The sequence below is a fragment of the Cylas formicarius genome, unplaced genomic scaffold (genome assembly GCF_029955315.1).
Source record: "Cylas formicarius isolate icCylForm1 unplaced genomic scaffold, icCylForm1.1 PGA_scaffold_6__28_contigs__length_40554024, whole genome shotgun sequence".
Taxonomy (NCBI): domain Eukaryota; kingdom Metazoa; phylum Arthropoda; class Insecta; order Coleoptera; family Brentidae; genus Cylas; species Cylas formicarius.
This window is the reverse complement of record NW_026844347.1, coordinates 16,322,099-16,349,054: the sequence shown is the minus strand read 5'-3', so window position 1 is coordinate 16,349,054 and position 26,956 is coordinate 16,322,099. Positions and strand designations below refer to the sequence as shown.

Here is a 26,956-nt window from a genome sequence, read left to right as displayed (position 1 = left end):
CACTTGCATTGAAAACTTCTTCGATAATCTTCTCGGCTAACTATTCTTTGAATACCTCACTGTACTCTTCGAGAATCCCTTCAGACTTCAACTACTTGAGCACATTATCCAGTCTTATGTGCAACATCTTAGTTACTTCGCAATGGTGGATGACCCTCCACCCAAGGCAGCCTGACCTGACCTATCTACCTCTACTGTGTTGAGGAAAAAATCTCTTGCCGCCAGAGCTAACTCAGCTTTTGATTTTTGTTCGCTGGGCACTGTGATACCCAAAATATCGAGTTGCCACAACTGAGTAAGAGATGCCTCATTTACCAAAAGAGAGATGGCACTCATTGTCATACTGACTGAAGAATAGAGTGGCACTCTGCCCATTAGGGTCCAGCCCAGTATCGTCTTAATTGCCACCAACCCGATAGCCAGAAGGTGTCTTCTTCCAGTGTATATTTTACTCGCCATATCTGCCCCTATCAGCAATGCGGATATTCAACCTCTCCAGTTCTTCAATCCAGACGCCATGAAAAACAGGAGAAATATCATTACAAATCACTGGTTGAGGCAAAGATATTGCTATGATTATCCTGACTAAATTTTACCTTATAACAGTCATGATTCTGATCTGTAGTGACTCCTCCGAACAAGCAGTATACTATCTTCTGCTTTCGCTGGAAAGAGTAGCTCAAAGACTGCGCAGTAGATTTCCAAATGTACGTGTTTTGAGAACCAGTATTAACCACGAACTAACCGTTGGGAATCACTGCTACCGACTAAATTTACTCTCAGAGTTTGCAAAAAGACGTGGGTACTGAGGTAAACCGCCTTGTCATCAGCGCGCTCATCTTCTTTCTTCTTTGACTTAACGTGTTCCGTTTCTTCTCTAAGGTATAACTTTGCACTTTGAAGCAATTCTGACTCGCGTGCTCCCCGTCGCAAAATATACACTTCGCGGAATCGCAACTTAGTAAACCTGTCGCGGAAGAACTCTCAGACGCTACGGAGATCTGCTGCTCATTCTCAACTTCGTTTTGCAAAAAGTACATGAGACAGTTTAATATTTTCTCTAACGTTTCCCCCGAATTCTGCTGTTTACCGAATGGTGAACATTGCCACTCGCGTATTAAGTCCACAGGTAAGCAAAATTCGTTGAGCGGCTAGAGCATAGCCGCACATTTGTCAGAGGTGATGCCCAATGTCTCTAACGCACGCAACTTCAGCAAACCGCGAACATAAACCTCGATTTGCAAGTCTTCACGACCGAATCGCGACGTTAAAGAGTTCACAATCTTGCTATAATTATCCCCTACAACCGGAAAACTTTCTACCAACCGTCTAGCCCTACTGCCTGCTACGGTAGCTTGTATCAAATATTCGACTTTATCATTTCAGTCGATATCGCTGTCTTCATGTATTTTCCGGAACTGGGACCAGAAGGGCAGCCAGTCTTTCACATTGACGTTAATTTTTTTAAACTCTATAGTAGATAAGGTAAATTTGCGCTTACCTCTTATAACAACTGAGCCATTACCCCCTGATACATGAGATTGTGCATCTTCCGAAGCAGCTGTAACCAATTTGGAGCAATGCTCTTCACACTTTACATTTAACAAAGCAAATGTTGACTTATAGGCCTCGGTTGCTTCTAATTCAGCCACTAGGTCCTCTTCAGTAGCATTTTCCATCAAGTCAAAAATCTCAGAGTCAATTGTTCGGAGCTGCTCTTTTTTTTCTCGTAGAAGATCCCAGGACACCCTCACGGCCTCCACGTGACTGTCCGTCAACATTTTCTTCAACTCGTTGGCATTTTTCGTAAATACAGTACGAAGCACCTTCCTGTATTTCCTTTTCTGGTTTAGAACCATCTCGAAACAAACAGAAGACTTTTATAACGTAAGAAAGTCACCACGACAAGCCGTTCAAAAACAGCTAGCGTTTGCCAAAAGGGGGAAGCACGTAGCTAAAGTTTGTCTATGACCTTTGACGGGAACTTTCGCCCGCCCTTTTCACATAACAACACATTTTTTTTGACGTATTCATTTCATTGACTACTCGGCCAAACCGCGCTGTTGCCAGCTTATAAAATAATCCTAAATATAAAATAAATTATTATATCTACCTATTCTATCTATTATAAAATAATCCTAAACTATAAGGCAATGTTCGCGACAATGAAGTATAAAAGTAACTCTGGAATCGAAGACAATTCCCAAGTCTTCACTTTATCGATTCAATACAGTTCCATTTATTATGTAATTAAATAAATTTATGTTCAGCTTTCTAGAGTACATTACATTTAGAAACATGTAAAACCTAACCAAGCAAGAAGCAATCTTTGTTAGAATTAATCGTACGATAGATTTTTAAATCGTCAGTATATACTAATTTACTACAATTCAATTTACCAATTAGATGACCGATAAAGATGACAAAAAGAAGAGGTACTAAGTTTGACCATTGTGGTACTAATGACGTGAGATGAAATACTAGAGAGCTAAACCCCTCTTATTGATTCAACAAGTTTCGTAACAACAAAGATATGCCAATAAGTTTCGATGATAAAATGTAATGATCTATTTGATCAAATGCGTTTTGAAAATCTGAAATCTTGAAAATACTGACCTAAATCATCAATTGATTGGCATAAATATTGAGTCAAAGTCAAAGAAAAAATTTTTCAATCTTCCACAACTCAGCACACGTATTGTAATATTAAGTGGACTAGCGAGGACAGTCGTTATCTTTCAATTTTTTACTAATTACTTTTTTTATCTTATTTTTATTTTTATTTATTTATTATTATTTTCATTATCAGAGGAAATATAGACCGAACTGAAATATCTACCAAACACAACTACTATGGCTTGGGATTCCTTAAAAGTTTCACCGCCATAAGCCATTGAACCTGGAATTCTGGAGCTATTTCTCTTCTATTGAATATATGACCAAAATTTTGAGGGTTCATCTGGTATATTCATTTCGATATTGCTTAAGTACTGTTTAAATTTTAATTTGACCCCTAAGTGTTTTAAAATAGCACGAAAAAGTTATTAAGAGTATCATAAAAACTATTCAAAACATGTCAGAAACATCACAATCCAGTCTCAACAGCTGATCATACATTAGAGGAATGTTTGCCTTTCTAAATTTAAATTCTCTCCTTGAGCCACGACTCAGGCCAAAGTCTGCAGACTAATTAGACCGTCTTGTGTGCACGCTAGTCAATAGTGGGGGATGAAGAGGTACAGGCGTAACAATAGGGCACTCAGCAAGGTATGATCGAAAATACTAGATGCAGCCAACGATTCATGATATTGTATACATTGTTGTATTGTTTAAATCCTGTTGCTTCTTAAAAATAAACATTATAAATTTAAGTTAGTTCATAATTTGCATCTCGGGTACCAACAACGAAGACTAGAACTTTGTCATTGGTATTTTGAAAATATCAGAGATAGGCATTTTAATGAAAGTTTTAAATAGGCAAAATAGTCGTTACTGTACCCAGGACAACGAACATGTGGTATATCCTGTGGGGCAACAAGTCAGATTCGGCTTCATTATTTCATGTTTTATTTTAAGAAGTAATATAAAACTTTGTATATACGAAAGCAGCCTCACAGCAAATTGATATCTGGGAATACTGAAAATACCTTACCGGAAATATGCGAAGAAGTCCCGTGAGCTCAGCTAAACAGTATATTTTTTCAATTGGACGCATAAGATGACCTCCCAGGTTTCCCCACCTATTAGTTCTTGAAAACTTCTTATGGGGTTCTTCAGAATGAAATCAGCATCAAATAATTTCAAAAAGCAACTGAAAAGGAATTAATAAATAGGCAAGTCCGTCTGATTATGTTAGAACAAGAAAATTATGCCAACACTGCTTTATAATGGAGGTCAATTTGAGCAATTTATTTAGCTGTAAATTAAGATTTCTAAGAAATATAATTTTTAAACTTATACAAATTTAAACTAATTTTGCTGCGAGAGAAAAATAGATAACTGGTAAATATATAAAATTATATAAATAATAATAATAATAATAATTTATTGGCAATATTGAATACAGACCTGAATTAAAAACAAATTGCAAAGTGTTGTATATATTCGGAAAGCCCTTAGCGTGTGCAATACAATGTCGTAAAATTAAAAAGTGTGTCCCATTTAAAAATACACAACTTTATTTCATAATTCAAAACATTTTTCAAAAAAATCTAATCTTCTCCAATGGATTTCACGTAAAAAAAATTTCCACAGATGAACAGAAAATACAAATTGCGATTGTTATGTTTTCCTTAAAAAAACACTCTTTGCAGAAAAATAATACAAGTCAGGCAAATTTTTGTTTTATTTTTTTTGTTGATTACTCATCAGAACAACCATGCAAAAACTGCCTCCGCCTCTATCTTCAAAAAACGGATGAACTGGATAAAAGTGAGGGGAAAATTACGACTTGACTAAATTTGCGATATAGTTTGTTATGATTTTCGATTTTTTTTAACCTCGATTTAGCTTTCGAATTAGCTAACAAGAACAACCGAAATATAATCCAAGTAAAATAACAATTACAATTCTTATTTGTTGTAAATCTTAAATTTTAATCATTCGACATGCTTGTTGCAAAAAATGTATTATCTTCAAAAATTAAATCAAATTAAAATTAAAAACAATCCGTTTGCGTCATATATTATAAAATAATATCTGTATATTTCTTATTTAATTTGCAATGGTTGAGGAAATCTCTTGTGGAATTAGTTGAAATATGTACCTAAAATTGGTTCTTGTCCGTTCGTTATCGTCATCCCGATAAAACAAAAATTGTATAGCAGTTTTAATCCTCTGGGAAGATAATATAATTGTGTCACCTTATTCAATGTCACAGCTGTTTTCGAACATATGATGTGCCAGATTTTTCAACCTTCATTAGTTATCCGTGAATGTAAAAGGTTGAGTTTAATTGTCGTTGGTAATTCTGAGTACTGTTTCTTCTTTCTAAGAAAATAGTCACCAAAAAATATAGGATTTGGAATTTCAATAATAAAATAAAGCAACTTTAGTGTGTCAGTTTTAGCGAAAAAAGAGCTAGCTGCTTGCTTGATCGAGTTCAACAATTTATGTCATTGGAGCATTGCAGTCACCCGTATACTGATGATACTCAGATCTATTATTCATTTCCTGATACTAGAATTAAAGAAGCCGAAATTTCATTAACGCTTATCTATTCAAATTAAGTCAACTTCAATGTGTCAGTTTTATAGAATAGAAGAGACCTTCCTGCCAGCTACCAACTAGCTATAATTTACAGAGGTAGCTGTGAATTATAGTTTTGGTTTTTAGTAAACCTTAATGCTTATCGTTACTGCTTCAATAGAACTTAGCAATTCCAAAATAATGCTAACAAAATTCAAAACATACAGCACAAAGAAGTTGAAATGTGCAAAGAATTGAAGAAAGTGATGTTCGGCGATTTTTTAAATTTCTCATTTTGTAGCACAAAATGATCAAAAAAAGTTTTCTGAAATTTTATCCTCATTAAAATGACACAAATATTTTTCCTTGCATTTATAATTTCTGACAGATAAGTACACACCTTATTAAATTTATATATATATATATATATATATATATATATATATATATATATATATATATATATATATATATATATATATAACACTGGAACGAGTGTTCGAAGTGTTTTCGGAGCGCGAGCATTGAAGATGCCAAGTGAGATTTTGGCGAAACGACTGCAGGATTCCAGTCGGATGCAGGATTCCAGTCGGAGTTCAACGAGCGAACGGATGATATCCCGGAATATAGTGTCATCACATTTTTCCATCCGTGAATCAATACGTGAGAATATATATATATATATATATATATATATATATATATATATATATATATATATATATATATATATATATATATATATATATATATATATATATATATATATATATATATATATATATATATATATATATATATATATATATATATATATATATATATATAAACTTTTTGAAAAATATAGGAAACACTCCTATACAACGGCAAATAACGTAATACTAATCTAATCTAATCGCCTACTATTTTCATTCAAAAATTATTATTGTTTATGTTGTTTTTGTTTATTATTGTTCATGTTGTCTTTTTCTGTATTTTTGTTTATTTTGATTTTTAATACAATAATTTACTGAATCAGAACTTTGATCGTTTTAAAATTGTTTTCTGGTCTTTTTTGCAAATATATCAATGTGATTTTCTTGTTCTGTATTGTTTCCAAACAAAAGCTTTATTTATTTATATGTATTCAAATTAAACTTGTCGGTTCAAGTCTATAACATCATAATAAATATTAAAATTTCTTAAAGTGATATTTATTTAATATAATATATATAAATAGACTTACTATACTCCTCCTATATGTCTCAGCACCATCATTATCATGATTAAGCTTCCCAATCTTGCATATTTTTGGATTTTTTATATTTAGAAAGAAGTTGGTAGCGATGTTTCTTCATCGCTCTTAAAACATCTGTAAACCAGGAAGCTCTAGGTCTTGTTACCCGTTTAGTGTAAATACGAACTTAGAAATCAAAAAGCGCCAAAATTTTCCCCGTCACTTTCGTCAATTTAGCTTAATATTAGTGTCATAAAAAAGTTCACCTCAGTCTACATCGCAAAGGTTAGCATTAAAGCGTTCTCTATCAAGATGTTTTAGGTCCCTATACTTAACGAACTTAGTGTGCAGTAAATTAGTTGGTGGTCAGAATAACTATGGATGTATCGATGTTGTACGCTCCTGTTTAAAAGTCAAATATTGGACAAAACGATAATCAAGCTGACTTTATCTGTTGAGTATCTTGTGGAACTTAGGACGATCTGTTCAAAATCAAAGGTATCAAGCAAGTTGTCAAACTGAGCAATTATATTGGAGATCCTTAAAGGGTTTATGTTGATGTCACACATTACAACTAACTTATTCGCTAATGGCATAATACTTGCAATTGAGTTTTCCAGCATTTGAAGAGCAGTAAAAAAGCGTGGTGAGTGATAAAAAAATCCTAAGCCTAATTTAATATTTCCTAACGCTGCAAATCAGACCGCCACATACAATTCGGAAACTCCCAAAAATGTCAATCTACAACTGGTTTAATAAAATTTTTACTTCATCCAAATTTGGCAATAAGGACCTAACGTTGATATGACCAAATTTTAAATTACTAAATAAAGTGTTCTTTTGAGACCCCATTGCAAAAACTTCATACTACCTTTCAGCTGCTCTTCATTTTTTATAGTTATTGGGCTGGCTTCATCGTTATTACGAACTAATATTCTCCCCTCTCCATGCCGCACACTAGCCGAGAAACTTAAGTTGTTTGGCCTGTTTAAAGACCTGGTACGTTTCTTTGGTTAGACTCCGACTCTGCGACTCCTACTTTCTTTAAGGTTAGACTCCCTTTTTTAGCTCCGGTTTTCAGAAACTCATGCTCAGGCGTCACAGTCACAAGCGGTGTATCCAGATTGATAGTTTTAATGTCTTCTTCTTTGCTGTCGTCCTTAGTTAATAAGCATGTTACTCTTGATTTTCTTGGTTTTCATACTTTCTTCGTGGTTAATTATGCTTCTAAGTTTTCTCACTTCCTCCGAAAGTATTTTATTATCAATGGACACTGCTATAACCATGTGTTTCAACTTTTACTCACCTCATCAAATTAATCAGTCATAAACTCAAGGGATTTTCTAAATCTCTTCCTGGAAATCGCGGATTTTAATTCAGCGACTTTACTCAATAATTCCGGCGAAAACTGAAGCCGTGTTCTTCTCTGCTTCACAATCAGAACAAGTCCAGAATTTTTTTAGGCGCCATAAGCCTGGCGTCATCATCGGAAACTTCACCAGGTTCAAGGTGAAAAATGCATTTGAAGTCACCACAAAAAGGTTTTAAACATATTTTGTGTGATGTGTGATCCGCGTAAATTGTGAAAATATGCAAAACTTGTTGAACTGTTGAATTTGGCAACGCCGAACCAATTCCGCTAGCTGTAGTATCGTTTTTTGGCGGTCGTTTCAATGGTCAAAGGATTACACCACCACTCCTTGGTCGTATGTAGCTGAGAGTAATCCTAAAGAAATGGTGTCACATGTACAATCACTTATAGTTCACCGTTATAAATTACCTAATAGAACAAACGCTAATTATTTTAATCAAATTCGTTGGTAAAATTCGCACTTTTATCCAACAACAAAACAACACGTTCATCTTGCGGATTTGCACTAGATCTAACGCTTTAAATTCCGTGTGACCTATTAATTATGTTTGTAATAGCTAGAATATAATTTTTGCCCTATATAAAATTTCAATAACGCTGCTGCTTTTCCATAAAACTGGCAACATTGCTTCATTAAAAACTTTTTGAGCGACTGAACAAGTCCTGTATCATAAAAAATGCTTGCCGGTGGTGGTCATTTTCATCGTGGTCTAAATTCGTTGTGATCAAGGATTCCAAAAAACAAATTTCTAAAAATACGTTTTGTATAATCGAACATTGGTGCATTAAAACTGACACTTTTGGCTTTTCCACCATAAATATAAACTGTCAAATTTCCACATGACTTGTCATATTCGTATTAATAAAAACGTTTTGCGTTCCCACTTGCAGCGTTTATTATTCGTTAGCAATGATAAAAATTGTATACCTCCATAATTTGTGGGAGTGGTCTAATAATTCTAGTTATCACCACCGTTAGTATTTAAGCGCTCAACACTTTTGTAAGCTTATATTTCTAAAGAATAAACCTAATAAATCGCTTTTTAAGTTGAGTATAATTAGGCATTTTCAGTCGTCAGTTTCATTGGACGACTATCGGTGTCGCGTTTCCCATTAAGTTTTGCATTGATTTTTATCTCGCTTTATTTCAGGGTTAAGTAATTAGAACCATGTCCGGAAGAAATCAAGGAAATACGCAGATGATCGAGGATTTGCCGATCGGACCTTTAGATCATTACAGGAAACAGGCCAGGTTTGACTGGAAGCAGATGAAGTTGTTCTTCGAAGATCCAGATTTACTTAAGATAAAGGTAAGTGAATACAAAATAAATAATTAATATCCATACTAAATATACCTACAAGGCAATTTCATTGGTGTCTCTATGTTCCTAATAATATCAAAAATGTTTAACGGTTTTTTTTGCCAATACATATAAGCATATATAAACCAGGACTTTGAGAACGTAGTCGAGTTCTTCCAGGTTCACCAACTGAAAATAAATACTGAAAAGTCGTCCCTTTTACTTTTTGGCAATAACAAACATAACATTCAGAATAACATAAAAAAATATATGAAAATTTAATATCTTAATGATTTGAGACCATGTTTAGGCAATTTAAATTTTAAACATCAAAATGCATCTGAACATACCTAAAGAGTACAGAAAGAGCCCCCACGTTTTATACCTAATATCAGAAGGTACGATCCTGTTTCTTCTAGATTAAAAGCCAACAATAAGCTTTCGAGGGAAAATTGTCAAACAAAATTATTGTTAACCAATGTTCCCCATATTTATTGTAAAAATTACTGGTCCATGTTGTAAAATAAAAACGTTTGAAGAGATCTTTGAATTTTCAACTTTATAATATCGTACTATTTAGAAATTTTCTCTGTTCCTCCTGCGTCGGTTGTTTGGTTGCTTATAGATTTCTCAGATTTGCAATAACTTTAGTTTTATCGAATAAGATTTGGTGACCGGTTTCTTGATTGTACAACTGCCGATGAGTTTACTTGTCGCAGTCTTAAGCCTCTTTCTTGTTCTTTTAATTTAGTAAATATTTTTGGTCCTGTCTCTATAATATATTCTTTGACGCATATGTCTCTACATCTTGAAATGGCTTCCATCTTATCCCGATTCGAGTTCGATTCCCTTTTAAATATGACTCATAACAAAGTCGAAAATTTTACTAGTCTCTCTACCCAACTGTCAAACCCTGTGGTACTAAACAAAACTAACCAACTTTTTGAGATGGAAAAATAAGTTCTTGCAAATGGTTGCTTGGTCCTTGCCCCACGTACAATACTAAGGAAATCATTTTAAACTTCGAGGCTATCCTAGTCAAACTGCCATCTCAAACAGCTAATAAAATTTGATTTCAATCTGCAAAAAAACTTTAAAAAATCCAAACGTTCTAAATTTAACATTCCACAGTCTGAACGCGTTGCCCTAAAATCTCTGACATCTAATCCTAAAAAATTCAAACGTTCTAAATTTAATATTCCACATCCTGAACGCGTTGCTCTAAATTCTCTTAAATCTAATTTCGACATCGTAATTTTAAAAAGAGATGAAGCTATTGCACAGTGTTCATGAACAGTACTGACCTTCTGGAAAAAATTTAAGATATTCTTACAGAAATATCTTATGGAAAGCAATGCCACACTTGGCACTGTTGTCCTTTCTTACCCTGAAAAAGTCTGTCACCCCTCATAACTCCATAAATTTCTCATCTCTACGGACTCAGATCCACAAACGAAGATCCTCTCGAGATATTCTTAGCTATTTAAACCCTATACATACGTTTTAGCATTATTTTAGAAACTAATAACAATCTCCCATTCTTAGATATTCTTATTAATTGAAAATCGGACCTAACATTGGGTCATTCTGTTTACAGACCGATACTGAAATGCATTTTCTCATCATCATATGGACACTTGCAATATAATACTGCTATAGTTAGTTTCATTTAGTTCAGTGAAATTTTCAATTATTGCATCAAAGTCGAGTGCATATGTATGTATGTATTGATCATTTTTTATATACCAATTATAAAAACCTTCTTATATGGGGTGGCCAAAAATTTATCCCAATTTAATGACAACTCCAAGTAGCTATAACTTGATTAACTTATATGCAACCCTGTCTTTTTTTAACTTACCAGGGAATGTACTTTTCAATTGCCTCTCGAATAGTCTGACATCGAAATAGAACGTCTAAAGAAACGTTTGAAAGGAAAATGGGATCTGGCAGACAATGTAGCTCAGAAGATCAGGCGCTCCTTCGGATAGTCGAGGATGATCCTTTCCAAAGCGCAAACAACTCAAGAATTCGGTCGCAATTTCCAGGAAGTAAAATTATAATTTGTCGAAGAATTAAGGCATCGCATCTCAAATGCCGGACTGCTGCGGCAAAAAAACAGACACATACTCCCCAACAGAAGCAAGCACGACTTATTTTGGCTCAAGCGCAAGAACAGCGGTTTCTGGGATATAGTCATATGATCCGATGAAAAGATCTTTCCGTCTTAAAAAAAAAAGTGAAATCAGAATATACAGAGGAGAAAATCAGCGTTTCCACAGTCGATTTGTCGACAGGTACAAAGCTTCAGGTCATTTCAGTGTAAATGTATGGGATTGAATTTCATCCAGAGGAATGAGAGTGGTATAGCGGATTGAGAAAATATTTGTTGGTCAAACGATTGCCGAAATATAGCAGAACGTTATGGTTCCCAGTGTGGAACACCTTTACCCGAAAAATAATTATATTTTCCAGCAAGACAACTGTTCTGTCGACACTGCAAACGTCGTTATACAATTGCTCCGACATGCCAACATTGAATCCTTGCCATGGCCAAGTAACAGCTCTGACATCAACCCGATCTAAAACATCTGGGGAACAATGGTGAAACGGCTGTATCAAAGAAATATAATGACTCAAAACAGCGAGCAGCTATGGCAAGGCATTCAGGAAGTATGGAACATTTAATGAAAACTTCATAACTCCTTTCATGACCATGAGCCGAACACTTCACGCTGTGATTGATGCGGATCGAGATTGCAGAAAATATTAAATTCGTTCCAAGTGTTTCTTCTTGTGCCCCTGCTGATAAAAATCAACCATCTTCTAATTTTTGTCAACCTGTTTATTTAAACGTTAAAAAGTTATATTTTTATTTTTAAAATAAATAAATTTCTGCCTGAGTCTGTTTAATTTCGTCGTTTTTTAATAATAAGCCTTACGAGAACAACCAACGATAAACAATGAAATTGAACAAAATACTGAATACTCTTATTATTTGCATAATACAAGCATAATATATTTTTCGACGGACTCTCCCCACTAAAACTTTAACGATGTTATTGCCTATTGCTATTGGGTAAAGCCATTAACAAAAAATATATTCTTACTTGAGTGACAAGGCAGGAGTGGACGAGGTATACTTCTTTCTTTCGAATATATTTCTTGAGTGTTTATCATTTGTGGCAGTGTTAAATAGTTACTGTGCTTTTCGAAAAAGTTATTTTACGGGAATATAACAATGTAACAATATAACAGGTTGTGAAAAATGTTTATGAAACTTTAATCAATAGAGGACTTATTAAACAAGAAACTTAAAAAAAAACAACTTTCAATATTATTAATAGTGCAGAACTGAAAAAACGGAATAAACGTAGTGATTTTCAAACTCACCGTATGGACAATGGTGATCAGGACCTAATAATATGGAAAATATATTGTTTTTATTAAAGCGAAGTTGTTTCTACCTTAGATAAACTGGAAAAAAAGCTAGAAAAAGATAAAATCAATATAAATATAGAGTTGCTTGCAAAATGGGTTTTAACTACCGCAAAATAGACAAAAGGCTAGTAAAGGGTGTTTTTTTCGATATATTGAACTGTAAGTTGGCATTACTGTTCAAGATGGCTACTGATTTAACAGCTATCAAGTGATCTATTCTCAGTTTGGTTTGGCAATTCATCATGAATAGACTCACGCCTGAACAACGCTTGCAAATAGTGCAATTTTTTTTCGAAAATAATGGTTCTGTGCGGAATACGTCGACAAAATCGTCCATCAGAACAGTTAATTCGATTAACCATGGAATGTTTTCGCACCACGTTTACTATTATTGATAACTCGCATCCCCAGAGACGCCGTACGGTGCGTACGGAAGAAGCTATTGCTGTTGTAAAGCGTATCATTGAGGAAGACCCGAATGAGTCCATACGCCATCGAGCAGAGGAATTGGATCTGTGTCCATCCACTTTATGGAAGATTTTACGGAAAGATCTTGGTTTACGTGCTTACAAAATCCAGCTCGTGCAAGAATTGAAGCTAAACGATCATCAAGTAAGATTCGTCGAATGGGCCCAAAACGAGATTGCCGTTGTTACCGATTTTCATAAGCGAATTTTGTTTATCGTTGAAGCGCACTTCTGGTTGAATGACTACGTCAACAAATAAAACTGCCGCATTTGGAGCGAAGATAATCCTCAAGTGTATGTCGAAACACCGTTACATTCAGAAAAACTGACTGGTGCGCTTTATGGACTGGTGGAATCATTGGTCCGTACTCCAAAAACGATGATGGCCGGAACGTTACAGTCAATGAATATCGGTATAGAGCTTTGATTACTAACTCTTTCGTTCCTGAATTGAATAACCATGATGTCCAAGAGATGTGGTTTCAACAAGACGGCGCAACATATCACACAGCTCGTGCCTCAATCGATTTATTGAAAGACAAGTTTGGTGATCGCCTAATTTCACGTTTTGGACCTGTGAATTGGCCTTCAAGATCTTGTGATTGAACACCGCTAGACTACTTTCTGTGGGGCTATGTAAAGTCATTGGTCTATGCGGATAAGCCACAAATGCTTGACTATTTGGAAGGACAACATTCGCCTTGTTATTGCCGATATGCGGCCACAAATGTTGGAAAAAGTCATCGAAAATTGGACGTCCAGATTGGACTACATCCGCGCCAGCCGTGGTGGTCATATGCCAGAAATCATATTTAAAATGTAATGCCACAAGATTATCTTTCGAATAAATAAAATTCATGTCAATCGAATAATCCATCGTTGTTTTATTGCAACTTAAAGTTCTATACATCGAAAAAAAAACACCCCTTAGTAATGGAACCCTACAGATTACTCACTGGGCGTTTAGCCTGAACAGGCTAAGCCTATTGTTTTACTTCTTCCTCCATCTCATTGCATGTTTAAAACCATAGAACATTTGTGGAATCATGTAAAATCAAAGGTCAGAGCAAAAAATATTACTACTTTAAGTCCCAGTTTTATGAATTTGATAAAAAATATTATTAATAACATACCAATTGAGAGCTGGAAAATTCAGTACAGTATTATAAAAATTGAGGACTTTTACATTTCTTAACAGAATTAGATTTAGACATTTAGAATAAAAATGTAATTATGTATAGATATTTCTAGCTAAGAATTTAATGTACCTGGTGACACAAGAATGTGGGAACACTCTATAACTTTTAAACAGCTTGAGATAGCGATTTGAAATTTGGAAGGGTTAATATAGGCTGAATATCCAATTTTTTGACTATATGTAGTCAAGGAAACCGAAGTATCGCTCAACGAATGTTTTAGAGCCGCTGAAGACAGGCGGAAATGGAAAGACCTCACAGATCACAGATCGTGATGGCACGATACCCGAAACGGGTGATAAGAAAAAGTCAATGGTTGCACTTCCGGTTTGAGCGGAAACATTAATGGAATTTTTTTATAAAAATGTATTTACGTATCTGTTTTTTTTACAATTTTACAATTACAATTTTTTCCATGATCAGGTGTCCCGGTAAATAGTATTTATGATGGTCACAGCCTCCTAGACACAATTTTCAAAAATTGAATAAACATTTCAAAAAACAAAAAAATGAGAAAAACCGCCCTATCTTACGCAGAATGATCTCCTGAATCCAAAAATTTAAAAAAATATTAAAAAGTTACTGTCTTTTCTGCTCAAAAATTGGACATTCAGCCTATATTAACCCTTCCAAATTTTAAATCGCTATCTCAAGCTGTTATAAAGTGCTCCCACCTTCTTGTGTCACCCAGTATATATTCAATGCCATTGCTTTTTTTAGTGTAATTGAATAAGATTATACTCAAAAATTATTATTACCAAAACCTTTGAGAGTCCGTCCCTAATATTCCGTCCTTTAATATCCACCTGACCCTAGTTTTATTCCCATCTGCATTAACTTCCATAATTGCGGGTAACAGCCAGCACGATGAAGATTGAGGCAGACAAACAAAGAAGTTGTCTCTTATTGCTGATAGGCTGATTAACGCTAGACTTTTTAGTAATAAAAACATATTTAATAATAAATTTTATTCTAAGAGATGGATACACTTTTCTTGTAGTTATGAAGTGGCAATGCAATATAGATACGCGCTCTTACGCCTTGGGCTAAAACAGATGACGGAACAGCTAAACTGAACCATTCGATATCCCCAAAGAAAAAATATTCAACACTAAATATACTCAAAACGTGAATCTGCCTTTAGATCCCATATTGGACGTCAAAACAAACTTTGTTTTGTCAAAATGTGATACGACAGCCTGATGTGTGGATGTGTGGAATTTTCAAGACGTATCAGTTTTTTATAGCTATACATTTTATTATTTCTATTTGGAATTTTGGTTGGAGCGGAAATTTGCCCTTAAATCAGCAAAATTCTGTTTTGCTTAGTATGTCCAAATTTTCAAGTGAACTTTCGACTGAAGTGACCCATCCAAGTTATTCGAGTCACACACGAAATTAAAAAATCACTAATTACAACCAAAACTGTGTGTGCACGCTCTACGGTGTCACGGAAAGTATTGACCATTCTTCTAATAGACCGATATGACTCGATTTTAGACCTCGTTCCCATGTGAGCATGCGCATAATACGGGTTCCGTATGAAATCACCTTATTTGAAAAATTCCTTATTAATGGCCGTTTCAGGTTGATATTCGTGTCATAACCGGTGCGTGTGGCAATATACCATTTCGGTAATTCGCGATCAATTTAGCGAATTTGTTAAATAGAACGCTTTATTTAGGCTCCAATTCTCTGTTACTCGTCCAATATAAAGAAAGTCCTTTTCATGAAAATCGATTTAGAGTTTATGGGATCTGGTTAACGGAAATTTGCGATTTTAAATTAAACTTCTACTTAATATTTAATTACGGCGATTGTCTTAAAGCGGTTTCGCCCTGTCCAATTTCCGCATCTATGCCATTTAAGAAACTTGCGAAAATTACGGGTAAATTTTAGAATTGTGATCCAGCGAGCTGCCTTTACACTTGTTTGGCTATAGAGTATCCAGCGAAAGTCCATGCACATAAACAATTTCTTAAAAAAAAAATATAATGATTTACCACTAGTTGAAAAATGTTTAATTATCAAGTTTGGCAAAAAAAATATTATTGCGAAATTGGAAAAATACTACTGGTGGATAGAAACGAAAGGAGATGCAGCAGTTTCAAGAAAAATGGTCTGAAGATTAATTTTTTTCTTGCACAATGATAAGCCTGTTTGCTTTTAATTGAATCCTTTTCAGTAATGAAAGCTAACCGCAAATTTGGAAAAACAGCAGCAAATGTCTCTTAATCTAGGGACACAATATGATTGTGAAAGCTATTTTTATAGTTAGTTCAAAATTGTCTATACAAACCGTTGTACAAACAACATTGACTGACCGTATGGCTAGTTTTAAATCATTTTCCATAGCATTAGACGAGAGCATCGATTTGTCCGAACAGTTCAATTGGTTATATTTATTCCAGGTGTTGATGAAGTTCAAAAGGTATTCACAAGTTCAAAAGTATTCACAAGTTTTGGCTTGCCAAGATCAAAATTAGTAATAGTATGCACAGAAACTACGCACCTTCTACGGTCGGCTTGCCTAAATGTTTCATCGGAATTTTGAGTGGAAAAATTGAATTAAATGTTAAAAAACATAATATCATAGTCCTTCGTTGCATTATCGACCAACAAAACTAAAGTTTTTTCGACTCCAGAATGAATGTGGTGATAAAAACCATCAATTTTATTTGATGTCGAGGGCTTAATCATTGTCAGTTCAATGCGTTTTTGGATGAAATATCAGCGGCGTACCACATATTATTGTGAAGTCAGATCACTAAGTAAAGGAAAAATTCTGCGAACTTAGAAATGAATTTTTACGCAAATATAAGATAAGCCAGTAGCAAATAGATATGTGACTTATGGTCGACCTTACACGTTATTTGAATGATTGAAATTTGAAACTTCAAAAACAAGGACAGTTATCTAACGATTTGTACAGCTATTTGAAAGCTTTCCAGGACAAAATCGACTGGTAAGGCACCGATGCTCTTTGGTAACAGCTCCAATTTCACCACACTCTCTGCGCATGAAAATATTGCTCATGCAATATGTTGAAGAACTCAAGTCACTATTGAATTGATTTTCCAAAACATTTAGCTATTTGAAAAGCATGGAAGACTGTTTCAATTTATTTGCTACTCCAGCAATAACTGGAGTATAAAATGATTCACAGGTACATAATGTCAAAAACAAAATGATTATAAAAATTGATGACACTCCTATACCATACTCAGATACATCGAAAAGTTTAGGATTGATCTTGGACTGTAGCACATGGGAATTTAAAGTTAATTTACAGTCATAGACATTTTCTTCCAATTGTTACAAGGAAACTACTTTGTGAATCCGTCGTTCTGACAGTTCAATCATTGCTGTGGTGATTACGCAACCTGAAAATTGGTACCATTTAATATTTTGTAGTGTAATAATATGTATATTTGACGCAGCAATAAATGTGCTTATTATTATTTTTATTGTTATTAAAATACTATAATAACTTGCAATTGGAGTTGATCGAGATTTAGGAAAATTCGCTGCTAAAATCTAAATTTCAAGACGTGGAGTTATTTGATTTCTACAAAAAATACCTCGACGAAGACCATTTTCCGCAGCTTAGAAAATTCGCAAGATTTGTGCGTTTTGCTGTTTCAATGATGATTGGTAATAAACAAAAACAGCGTACAAGGTTGACTGACGACTGTTTGGAAAATTATTTACGTCTTTGTATCGATGGATTAGTTTCCCAAGTTCAAGGTCAAGTGTCTCATTGACTTTGGTGTCGCTATTTAACTTTCATAATTTGTAAAATTTCACAATTTAATTATATTATTGCATTTTTTTCCCTTTCATTTTGTTTTTTTAATAAATTATGTTGTAATAACATGTCTGATATCTCTCGCTAAATGTATTTACACATTAAAGTGACTTTGTTTTGAGTTTGGTTTTGCACTTAATTTTGTCAAGGTATCTTGAAATATGTCAATACGTCAATGACTCGTTTACTAATCGCTCGCTTCGTTGCCCATCGATTCCCAACCTTGCTCTAACCTGAGCTATTCTCTATCAAACTCCTATATTCGTTAGTGCTTTTGGGATCCCATTGGTGAGAATCGAATTTGCCTCTTTCTACTATTGCAGCTTGTTTATGGAAGTAAAAATGCTAAAATATATTCTCCAGGTTACATCATCACTTATCATCACCAATCATACTGTGGGCTTCTTCAAAGCTTAACTAAAACTGACTCGCATTCTACTCTGCTAAAGGAGGGGCATGAACATTAACTCGGATAACTGATTCTCCTATTGGTGAACTGCAGTTAAAATTGTTTTGTTGTTTTTTTTTTTTGGTAGAAGGTTGATTGCATCCAAGAATTTTAGTTTTATTGAATGCCAAATTGCAATTTTAAACATCTAATAAAATTTGATTTGAAGCCGCAAAAATCCTTAAAATATGCAAAGCCTGTACGCATAGCTCTAAAAACTCTAAAAGCTAATGCCGACACGGTAATTCTAACAAAGGTGGTCAAGAACACAACTGACTATCGGGAAAAAATTGAAGACATTCTTATAGACGGATCCTACGTGCACACAAAAAAGGTTCTACGTCACCTATGGAACGTAATTTTAAATATGTTATTAGGGCTTCTTCTTTTTTGGAAGCCGCGAAAAAGTCTGTCCCCTCATAACTCTAAAAATTCTCGTCTCTACGGACAGCTTTAGATTCACAAACCAATATTCTCTCCGTGATATTTTTAGCCATATAAACTCTATATGCCCTCATTCAGAAACTAATATGAATTGAATAGATTTTAATTGAAATCAGTCCTAGCATTGGGTCATTCTGTTTACAAAAAACCTATGCACACATATTGCACCTCAATGCATTTTCACACCATCATCCTGCCCAAAAATCATCGGTTATCAACTCTTTTGTTTACAAAGCCGTAAAACTATACCTCGAAATAAACTAGAATTAAAACATCTTACCTCTCTAATAATTTTCACATTAGAGATATTAAGCGTTCCATCACAAAATACACTTCACCACAACCTTCGAAAAAGTAACCCTACACTTACCATTGTTGTCCTTTCTTACATTCAACATACAACTGACTATATATTAAAAGTTCCTAAGAAATACAACGTAAAAATCAGATTTACAACTTGTCCAGAAATCTCTCAACATATTCGATCCGTCAAAGACAAAATTTCGTTTGAGATATGCATTCCATGCATATACGGCAAAGAATACAAGAGACAGGTCGAAAAATATCCACTAGGCTAAAAGAACGTGAATGGCCTTACGACTATGACAAATAAAGTCATCCGTAGTTGCCGAATACCATCATGGATGGATAGATAGATAGATAGATGGTTTATTGACTACTTTACAATATCATTTTTTGTAGCAAGTCATACAAAGGAAAAAAAATTAAATATATCTATTTTTTTTAAAATGAAATATGTGTAAGTATATGCTAACATAAAATTGTATATAACGTCATAATATACTAAATCTAGATATAGAATGTATATAACTTCACAATAAAACCTAACAGGACAACAAATAAAAAATAAATTTAATTATAACAATCATTAAAATAAATCATTAAAATATAATTAATACACAACGCCCCGCAACACGTCATTACCGATGTTTTCTTCAAAAAATGCACCAACGCTATAATAGCCCTTACTTAGAAGAAAGCTTTTAATTTTATATTTAAAATGTTTTTCGTTTAAAAGTTTAAAAGATTGTGGCAATGCGTTATAAAGTTATAAAGTGTTCGTTAAAATTTGAATTTGTAATTATCCGTAGTGCCTTTTTTTGTATCCTAAATATTTTAATAGCATAAGAGGAGTTACCCCAGGGTATGGTGGCATAGTTTATACGCGAGTGAAATAAACCAAAGTAAGTTGACTTCAATACATCAAAACTCACCATTCTGCGAAGTTGCGAAGTCAGCAAGTTCGACTCAACAACAACCGACGCTGGAGAATCCAGAGGATTTGTAAATATTCTCTAAGCAGTTTAATAAAAAAAAATTAAAATATCGTTTGCTAAACAGGTCTATAAGTTAATTTTTATTACAAAAGGTGGTAGAATCACCTGAACGTGATGTGCTTTATTTACTATAAATCATTTTCAAACGATTTCAATTATGAAAGAGATTGCTATCTGCGTGTTGACGCGGCAACATTGCATTGTTGAAAATATTTCCCAAGTTTGTAGAAGAGCATTTAACATTTAAAGGATGGTCTGATAACTTTTTGTCTTGGCTCTCAATACTAATTGACGAATGGAAATATCAAAGGGGATATATGCCATTTTTTGATATATCATCATTTTGCGTTAGAATAGTCGTATGTGCCCCGCCGTATGTTCTGAGAAAAAGGATATGTACCTATGGTAATAAAATTGAGTAACCTGCATCTGCCTCATTTTTACAAACACCGGCAATTATAACTATGGCTGTAAATTTAAACAGTTTTTCTTGATTATCAAAAAAATGTAATATTGGCACATAACCCCTTTGGAATTTCCGCGCTTCAATTCGTGTTGTTGCAAACTTACTGTTATTAGAAAACCTTAAAAAGTATCCCATTCTTCCTTAGCAATATCCAGCTTTCAATTATTTATTAATGCTATTCATGGTATTCTATTAAAACAAGCATTTGTTTTGAAAAAAGTTGCATACTATTTTTGAAAAGGTGTTCAATAAAATAAAGTAGGGTCTGATAACATTTTGACCTGGCCCTGTTTGGTAATGAAAAGTTATATAAGAGACAGTTTCCACATTTTCGATAAGTAGCCTGGGTACTTGAGATACGAGGAGAATCTGAAAAAGCAATATTTTTAATTTAGCTTTGTATCTTAAAAACCAAAACCGCCTTAAAAATTTCGTTATCGACATCTTTAATTTCACAGAAAATATATACACTGTCGCGAAAATCGCAACTTTTTATCTATAAAAATAACTGAGATACCTCTCAAAAGTACCTAAAATGTATTACATTTTTTTCACCGCCAATGTGCTTTATCGACATCATTATTTTTTTCGTAGATGAAAGTATGGAACACTTTGGAGCAAGATCCCGCGTTCCAACGGCCGACTAGGACGCCCAGCAGTGAGGAGATGAAAAGGCAATCGGCCGTGCAATTGCTTAAGTACTGCCAGTATAATTTCCTGCATCCTGATACGGCCAAATTGTCGTACAAAAGGAAGGTATGTCCTCGCCGCATTTGTTCAATTAAGAAAGATCGTTAAGAAAACTTTTTTTTTTCGAGCGAAACGGGCATTATCCACCACCTAACTAAAATGCCGCTAATAATTCGACAAGGGTAAAACACAACCGGGCATTGTTTTCTGTACAGCTAAAAAAAATTGAACGCTTGTTTTTGTATTTTTGTCATTTTTTTCTAAAAACGTCAACATACCGAGCCTGCAGAGATTTATAACCATAAGTTAATTTTTGTAAATATTCCAACACTTTTGCATATTTAAACCAAATGACCACAATTTTGTTGCAACCAATAAACAACATCGGGTTGTATGAATTATGTGAAAACCTTAACTTATGTATTTATTTAATTTTTGTCATAGATTCTTTTAATTTGATTTTTTCAACTTTCAAAATGTTTAACCCTTGACCCTAAATCCGGATTTTCAATTGATGAATCATAGCAATTGGAGTAATTGACAAATGGACGCAGATTGGCTTTCTCGAACCGTTTGCCTGTTACAGATCAAGTGACACTAAGAATTTTTCGCCGCTCGGGTCCAAATTTTATGTCGACTTTTTTACTTTACCTAATTTTTATGTACAGAGTTATTTTTTATATTTGCGTATCCACCCGTAGGGGTTAATGGAAGTCACCTAGAAAAAGTTTTAATACAAAAGTTTAATATATAGTATAATAATATATATATAGTATAATAAAATATAATAATATAGTTTAATATATAGTATAGTAAGTAGTATATAGTATAATTTTTGCAGTATTCTTTTAAGCTTTTAAAAAACGAATGCGGATCGTTCTTGAATTATTTAAGCTTAAATTTTTGATTAACTAAAAATATGTTAATCAAGTTGACCAGGCGTTGCGCAAATTGAAACCTTCATTTAGGAGAATGGGTTACTCAGAGTAAGAAAAGCTCCAAGTAGTAGTAGTTCGCCTGTTTTATCGCAATAAGTGGCGAAGTCCCTTCGTTATTTTTTGTATAAACATAAACATTGCGAACCGGCAGAGATTTAAAACCAACTAACCCATAAATTAATTTATATAAGTTAATTAATATTCCAACATGCTCCCTCAGAAATTAATTTCAAACTTAATGTAATTATTCCATAAATTTTTGATACAACGTCAAAGTTTAATACAGTTGTTCAACCGCTAGCAATTTGCCAGAAGCGTGTTTAAAAAAAATATTATTCAAAAACAAATTATGTCCTTCTAAAGAATTGTTTGTTGAAGCGAAAGTACTTATATTAACAAAAGCTACATTAAAACAGTCATCAGATTATTAAGCCTTAACAAAATTCTTATAAGGGGTGTTTTTTTTCGATGTATAGAATCTTGTGGCATTACATTTTAAATATGATTTCTGCCATATGACCGCCACGGCTGACGCGGATATAGTCCAATCTGGACGTCCAATTTTCGATGACTTTTTACAACATTTGTGGCTGTATATCGGCAATAACACGGCGAATGTTGTCTTCCAAATGGTCAAGCGTTTGTGGCTTATACGCATAGACCAATGACTTTAAATAGCCCTACAGAAAGTAGTCTAGCAGTGTTAAATCACAAGATCTTGGAGGCCAATTCACAGGTCCAAAACGTGAAATTAGGCGGTCACAAAACGTGTCTTTCAATAAATCGATTGTGGCACGAGCTGTGTGACATGTTGCGCCGTCTTGTTGAAACCACATCTCCTTGGACATCATGGTTATTCAATTCAGGAATGAAAGAGTTAGTAATCATAGCTCTATACCGATCACCATTGACTGTAACGTTCTGGCCATCATCGTTTTTGAAGAAGTACGGACCAATGATTCCACCAGCCCATAAAGCGCACCAAACAGTCAGTTTTTCTGGATGTAACGGTGTTTCGACATACACTTGAGGATTAGCTTCGCTCCAAATGCGGCAGTTTTGTTTGTTGACGTAGCCATTCAACCAGAAGTGCGCTTTATCACTAAACAAAATTCGCTTTTAAATATTGGGAACAACGGCAATCTCGTTTTGGGCCTATTCGACGAATCTACGCCTTACTTGATGATCGTTTGGCTTGAATTCTTGCACGAGTTGGATTTTGTAAGCACGCAAACCAAGATCCTCCCGCAAAATCTTCCATAAAGTGGATAGATACAGATCCAATTTCTGTGCTCTATGGCGGATGGACTCATTCGGGTCTTCCTCATTGCTACGCTCTACAGCAGCAATAGCTTCTTCTGTACGCACCGTACGGCGTCTCTCGGGATGCGAGTTATCAATAAGAGTAAACGTAGTGCGAAAACGTTCCATGGTTAATCGAATTAACTGCTCTAATGGACGATTTTGTCGACGATAAAATGGACGTAGTGCGCGATACGTATTCGGCACAGAACCATTATTTTCGAAATAAAATTGCACTATTTGCAAGCGTTGTTCAGGCGTGAGTCTATTCATGATGAATTGCCAAACCAAACTGAGAATAAATCACTTGACAGCTGTTAAATCGGTCGCCATCTTGAACAGTAACGCCAACTTAAAGTTCTATACATCGAAAAAAAAACACCCATTATATTTTCAAAATTGTGAATATACAAAAATTAAGTAGAAAACTATTGGTCGTTTAGTGTTGGATAATGACATTATAAAAGTGATAACTATGAATAAAATTGAGTGGGTCATAAATTTAATAACAAATTATCAAATGTTTGATAAAGACACGGTGTTGTCGAAACAGTTTTCGTTTTCGTGAAAATCTGAACTTTTAGTTCTTATTTATTTTGATATCGATATTTACTGATTACTCTAGGCCTTTTAATTATGCACACTCCATTTTTAAAAATTCCAGAACTGGTCTCATAACAAAATATTTAATTAATTTCTCGGTCTTTTAAAAAGAACCCACTCGGAAGGTTTTAAGGCCACTAACTATCGACTGTATATACAGGTTGTCTTGAAATTAGACGTTAATATTTTAACCACGTATTCTGCGACCCAAAATAAGGATAAGAGTTCATATTAACTAGGGTTCAAAACGTCTTAGTTTTTAACATACATTGTGTTAAATTTGAAAAGATGAAGGCGATTTTTTGTAATTATTTTCTAAACTCGTAGATATTTTTAAATAAAATTTGGTACAGTTACTAAACTTTTTAGGCTCTATGTAACGAACTAAAACTTAGTATTCAATTGTCTTCAGGGGTGGGTGACACGGGAGACGCGTGTGAAAAATTTCCTAAAAGGGGGGCGCGAATGAGGGGTATAAACACCGTCTCGGATGACTGATTCCCAAATTGGTGACAGATAGAGCCTGAGTCGCGGTTAAGATTGTTAGGTTGTTTATAGATTTCTATAGACGCTCGGATTTTTCGTTGGTAGAATAACTGATTACATGCAAGAATTTTAGTTTTATCGAATAAAATTTTATGCCCGGTTTCATGAGTGTGTTCGGCAACAGCTGAGTTTATTTCTCTTAGTCGTAAGGTTCTTTCGTGTCCTTTGAGCCTTGTTGAAATTTTTCGTCCGGTCTCTCCAATGTATTCTTTGCCGCATATGCATGGAATGCTGTAAACTCCTGGCACCTCAAATGGAATTTTGTCTTTGACGGACAGCAGATGTTGAGAGATTTTTAGACAAATGGTTAATCTGGTAACCAAAAAGGCACTCCAATGAATTCATAGTGACCAAATGAAGCTGAGAAAGCAGTTTTGGGTATGTCCTCATCTTTCAATTTTATTTGATGAAATCCATTTCTGAAATCTAGAGTAGTGAAGTAGGTAGAATGTCTTAGTTAATCAAATATGTATTCAACATTTGGGATTTTGTAAGAATCTCCTACTGTGACATTATTTAATTTTTTGTAGTTCCATTTTTTTTAGTACAACCAAAGAGGGCTACAATAAGAGGGTCGTATAATGTCTTATTTTATCTTTTTTTTATTTACTTTTTACAAAACTTCTGGATTCCTCCTGTGTCGGTTTTTGCTGAGTCGAAATTGCTGACGTTTCTCCGATCATTCTGTTGGCTTCTTCAGAGCTTGACTGAAACGTCAGCAATTTCGACTCAGCAAAAACCAACACAGGAGGAATCCAGAAGTTTTGTAAAAAGTGGAAGTTTCTTTGAAAAATTGATTTTTTTTTAATTTTAATGTTTACAATCGAGGTGCAGATAATCATTAGTAAGCCTTGGAAGTTAATGACGCGTTTCATTTGTTTGTGTTGCTGGGTAAATAAAAATTAAAAGTCAATTATTAGCTTTAAATTTTGTTCGCCGTTGGTGAAAAATAGTTTTCACTTGGATTGTTCTTATAAATCCTTTTATTAACGAAAGACAAATCAAACTATCAATTGTAAAGCTAATTATTCTAATAAAAATTATAAACTTTACATTTTAAAGAAGCTGCTCAAAAACGTTGCCTTGCTCGCGACGGCAAAGTCGGGTTCTACGGCTAATCGCATGTGAGGCACGTGAAACTTCGATAAGGTTTTGTCGAATTTGATTTCCTGCCAAACGTATCCTTTCGCGCAATACTTTCTCCACCAGCTGTGATTATTTGCACCTGGATTGTAAACATTAAAATAAAAAAATAATTTGTAATTACATTTTCAAAAGCATTTTTCTTGAAAACGGTGTGTTCTAGCGAGGTGCGACAAGGGTACCTTATTTACATAGAACACTTCAGATTTTCAAATTCTCCAAAATCGCCATCACCTCTTCAAATTCTGTATGTTAAAAACTAAGACGTTTTGGACTCCACTTTATATAAACTTTTATCCATATTTTGGGTCACAGAATACGTGCTTAAAATATTGACGCCTAATTTCGGGACACCGTCATATTTTAAAATGCTTTTAAGGCAATTATTTGGACCGCACAAGACGCATAACCTTGCACAGTAATTTCATTGATAATGTCACAAAGTCTCTTCGTTATTTTTTATATGAACAAATTTTATTTTGTAAATATTCCAACACTTTTGCGCATTTAAAGAAAATGACCACTTTTTTTTTACTTTACCTAATTTTTATGTGCAGGGTTATTTCTTACATTTGCGGAAGTCACCGAGAAAAACTTTTAATAGAAAAGTTGTATAATTTTTGCATAATTTTTGCAGTTTTGTCTTATGGACTTGCCCCTCCCTCTTTCCATTATCCTTTTTTTTATTAAACTAACCAAAACTAAAGATATATGAATCAAGTTCGTCAGGCTTTCCGCAAATTGAAACCTTCAGTTAGGAAAATGGGTTACTCAGAGTAAGAAAAGCTTCATGCAGTTCGTATTTTTTGTTTCAATAATTATTAACTAACGAATAATACTATATATTCTAAAGAACATAATAAAACCGGTAACAACTATAATTAAACGAACAATAATGAAGATATAACATGAAGTAAATGGCTATATGTTTTTTATGTATTCACCATGATTTTCCAAACTTTTTGTAATATTATCTCTGATTTTATGAAAAATCGCTTACAAATCAAAATTTCGATGATTTCTATTGAGCTTGACTATTTCTTGTTGAATTTTTTTTTTTTTTTTAAATCTCCATTTTAAAATATCATGA

At 34.1% G+C, this 26,956-nt stretch overlaps 1 protein-coding gene across 7 annotated transcripts in view; it reads left to right on the top strand.

The window, feature by feature from the left end:
- The window catches only part of LOC132702989 (peroxisomal acyl-coenzyme A oxidase 3-like), a 113,604-nt gene that overhangs the window by 38,888 nt on the left and 47,760 nt on the right, over window positions 1–26,956 (top strand). For 5 of the 7 annotated variants that reach the window (XM_060671963.1, XM_060671960.1, XM_060671964.1 and 2 more), the window contains 2 exons: window positions 8,927–9,085; window positions 21,239–21,400. In XM_060671963.1, coding sequence (XP_060527946.1) covers window positions 8,945–9,085; window positions 21,239–21,400 — 303 coding nt within the window. In that variant the 5' untranslated portion in view covers window positions 8,927–8,944. Of the gene's footprint in view, window positions 1–6,459; window positions 7,050–8,926; window positions 9,086–21,238; window positions 21,401–26,956 lie in introns of those variants that run through there. The other 2 variants (XM_060671962.1, XM_060671966.1) reach the window with 2 other exon arrangements.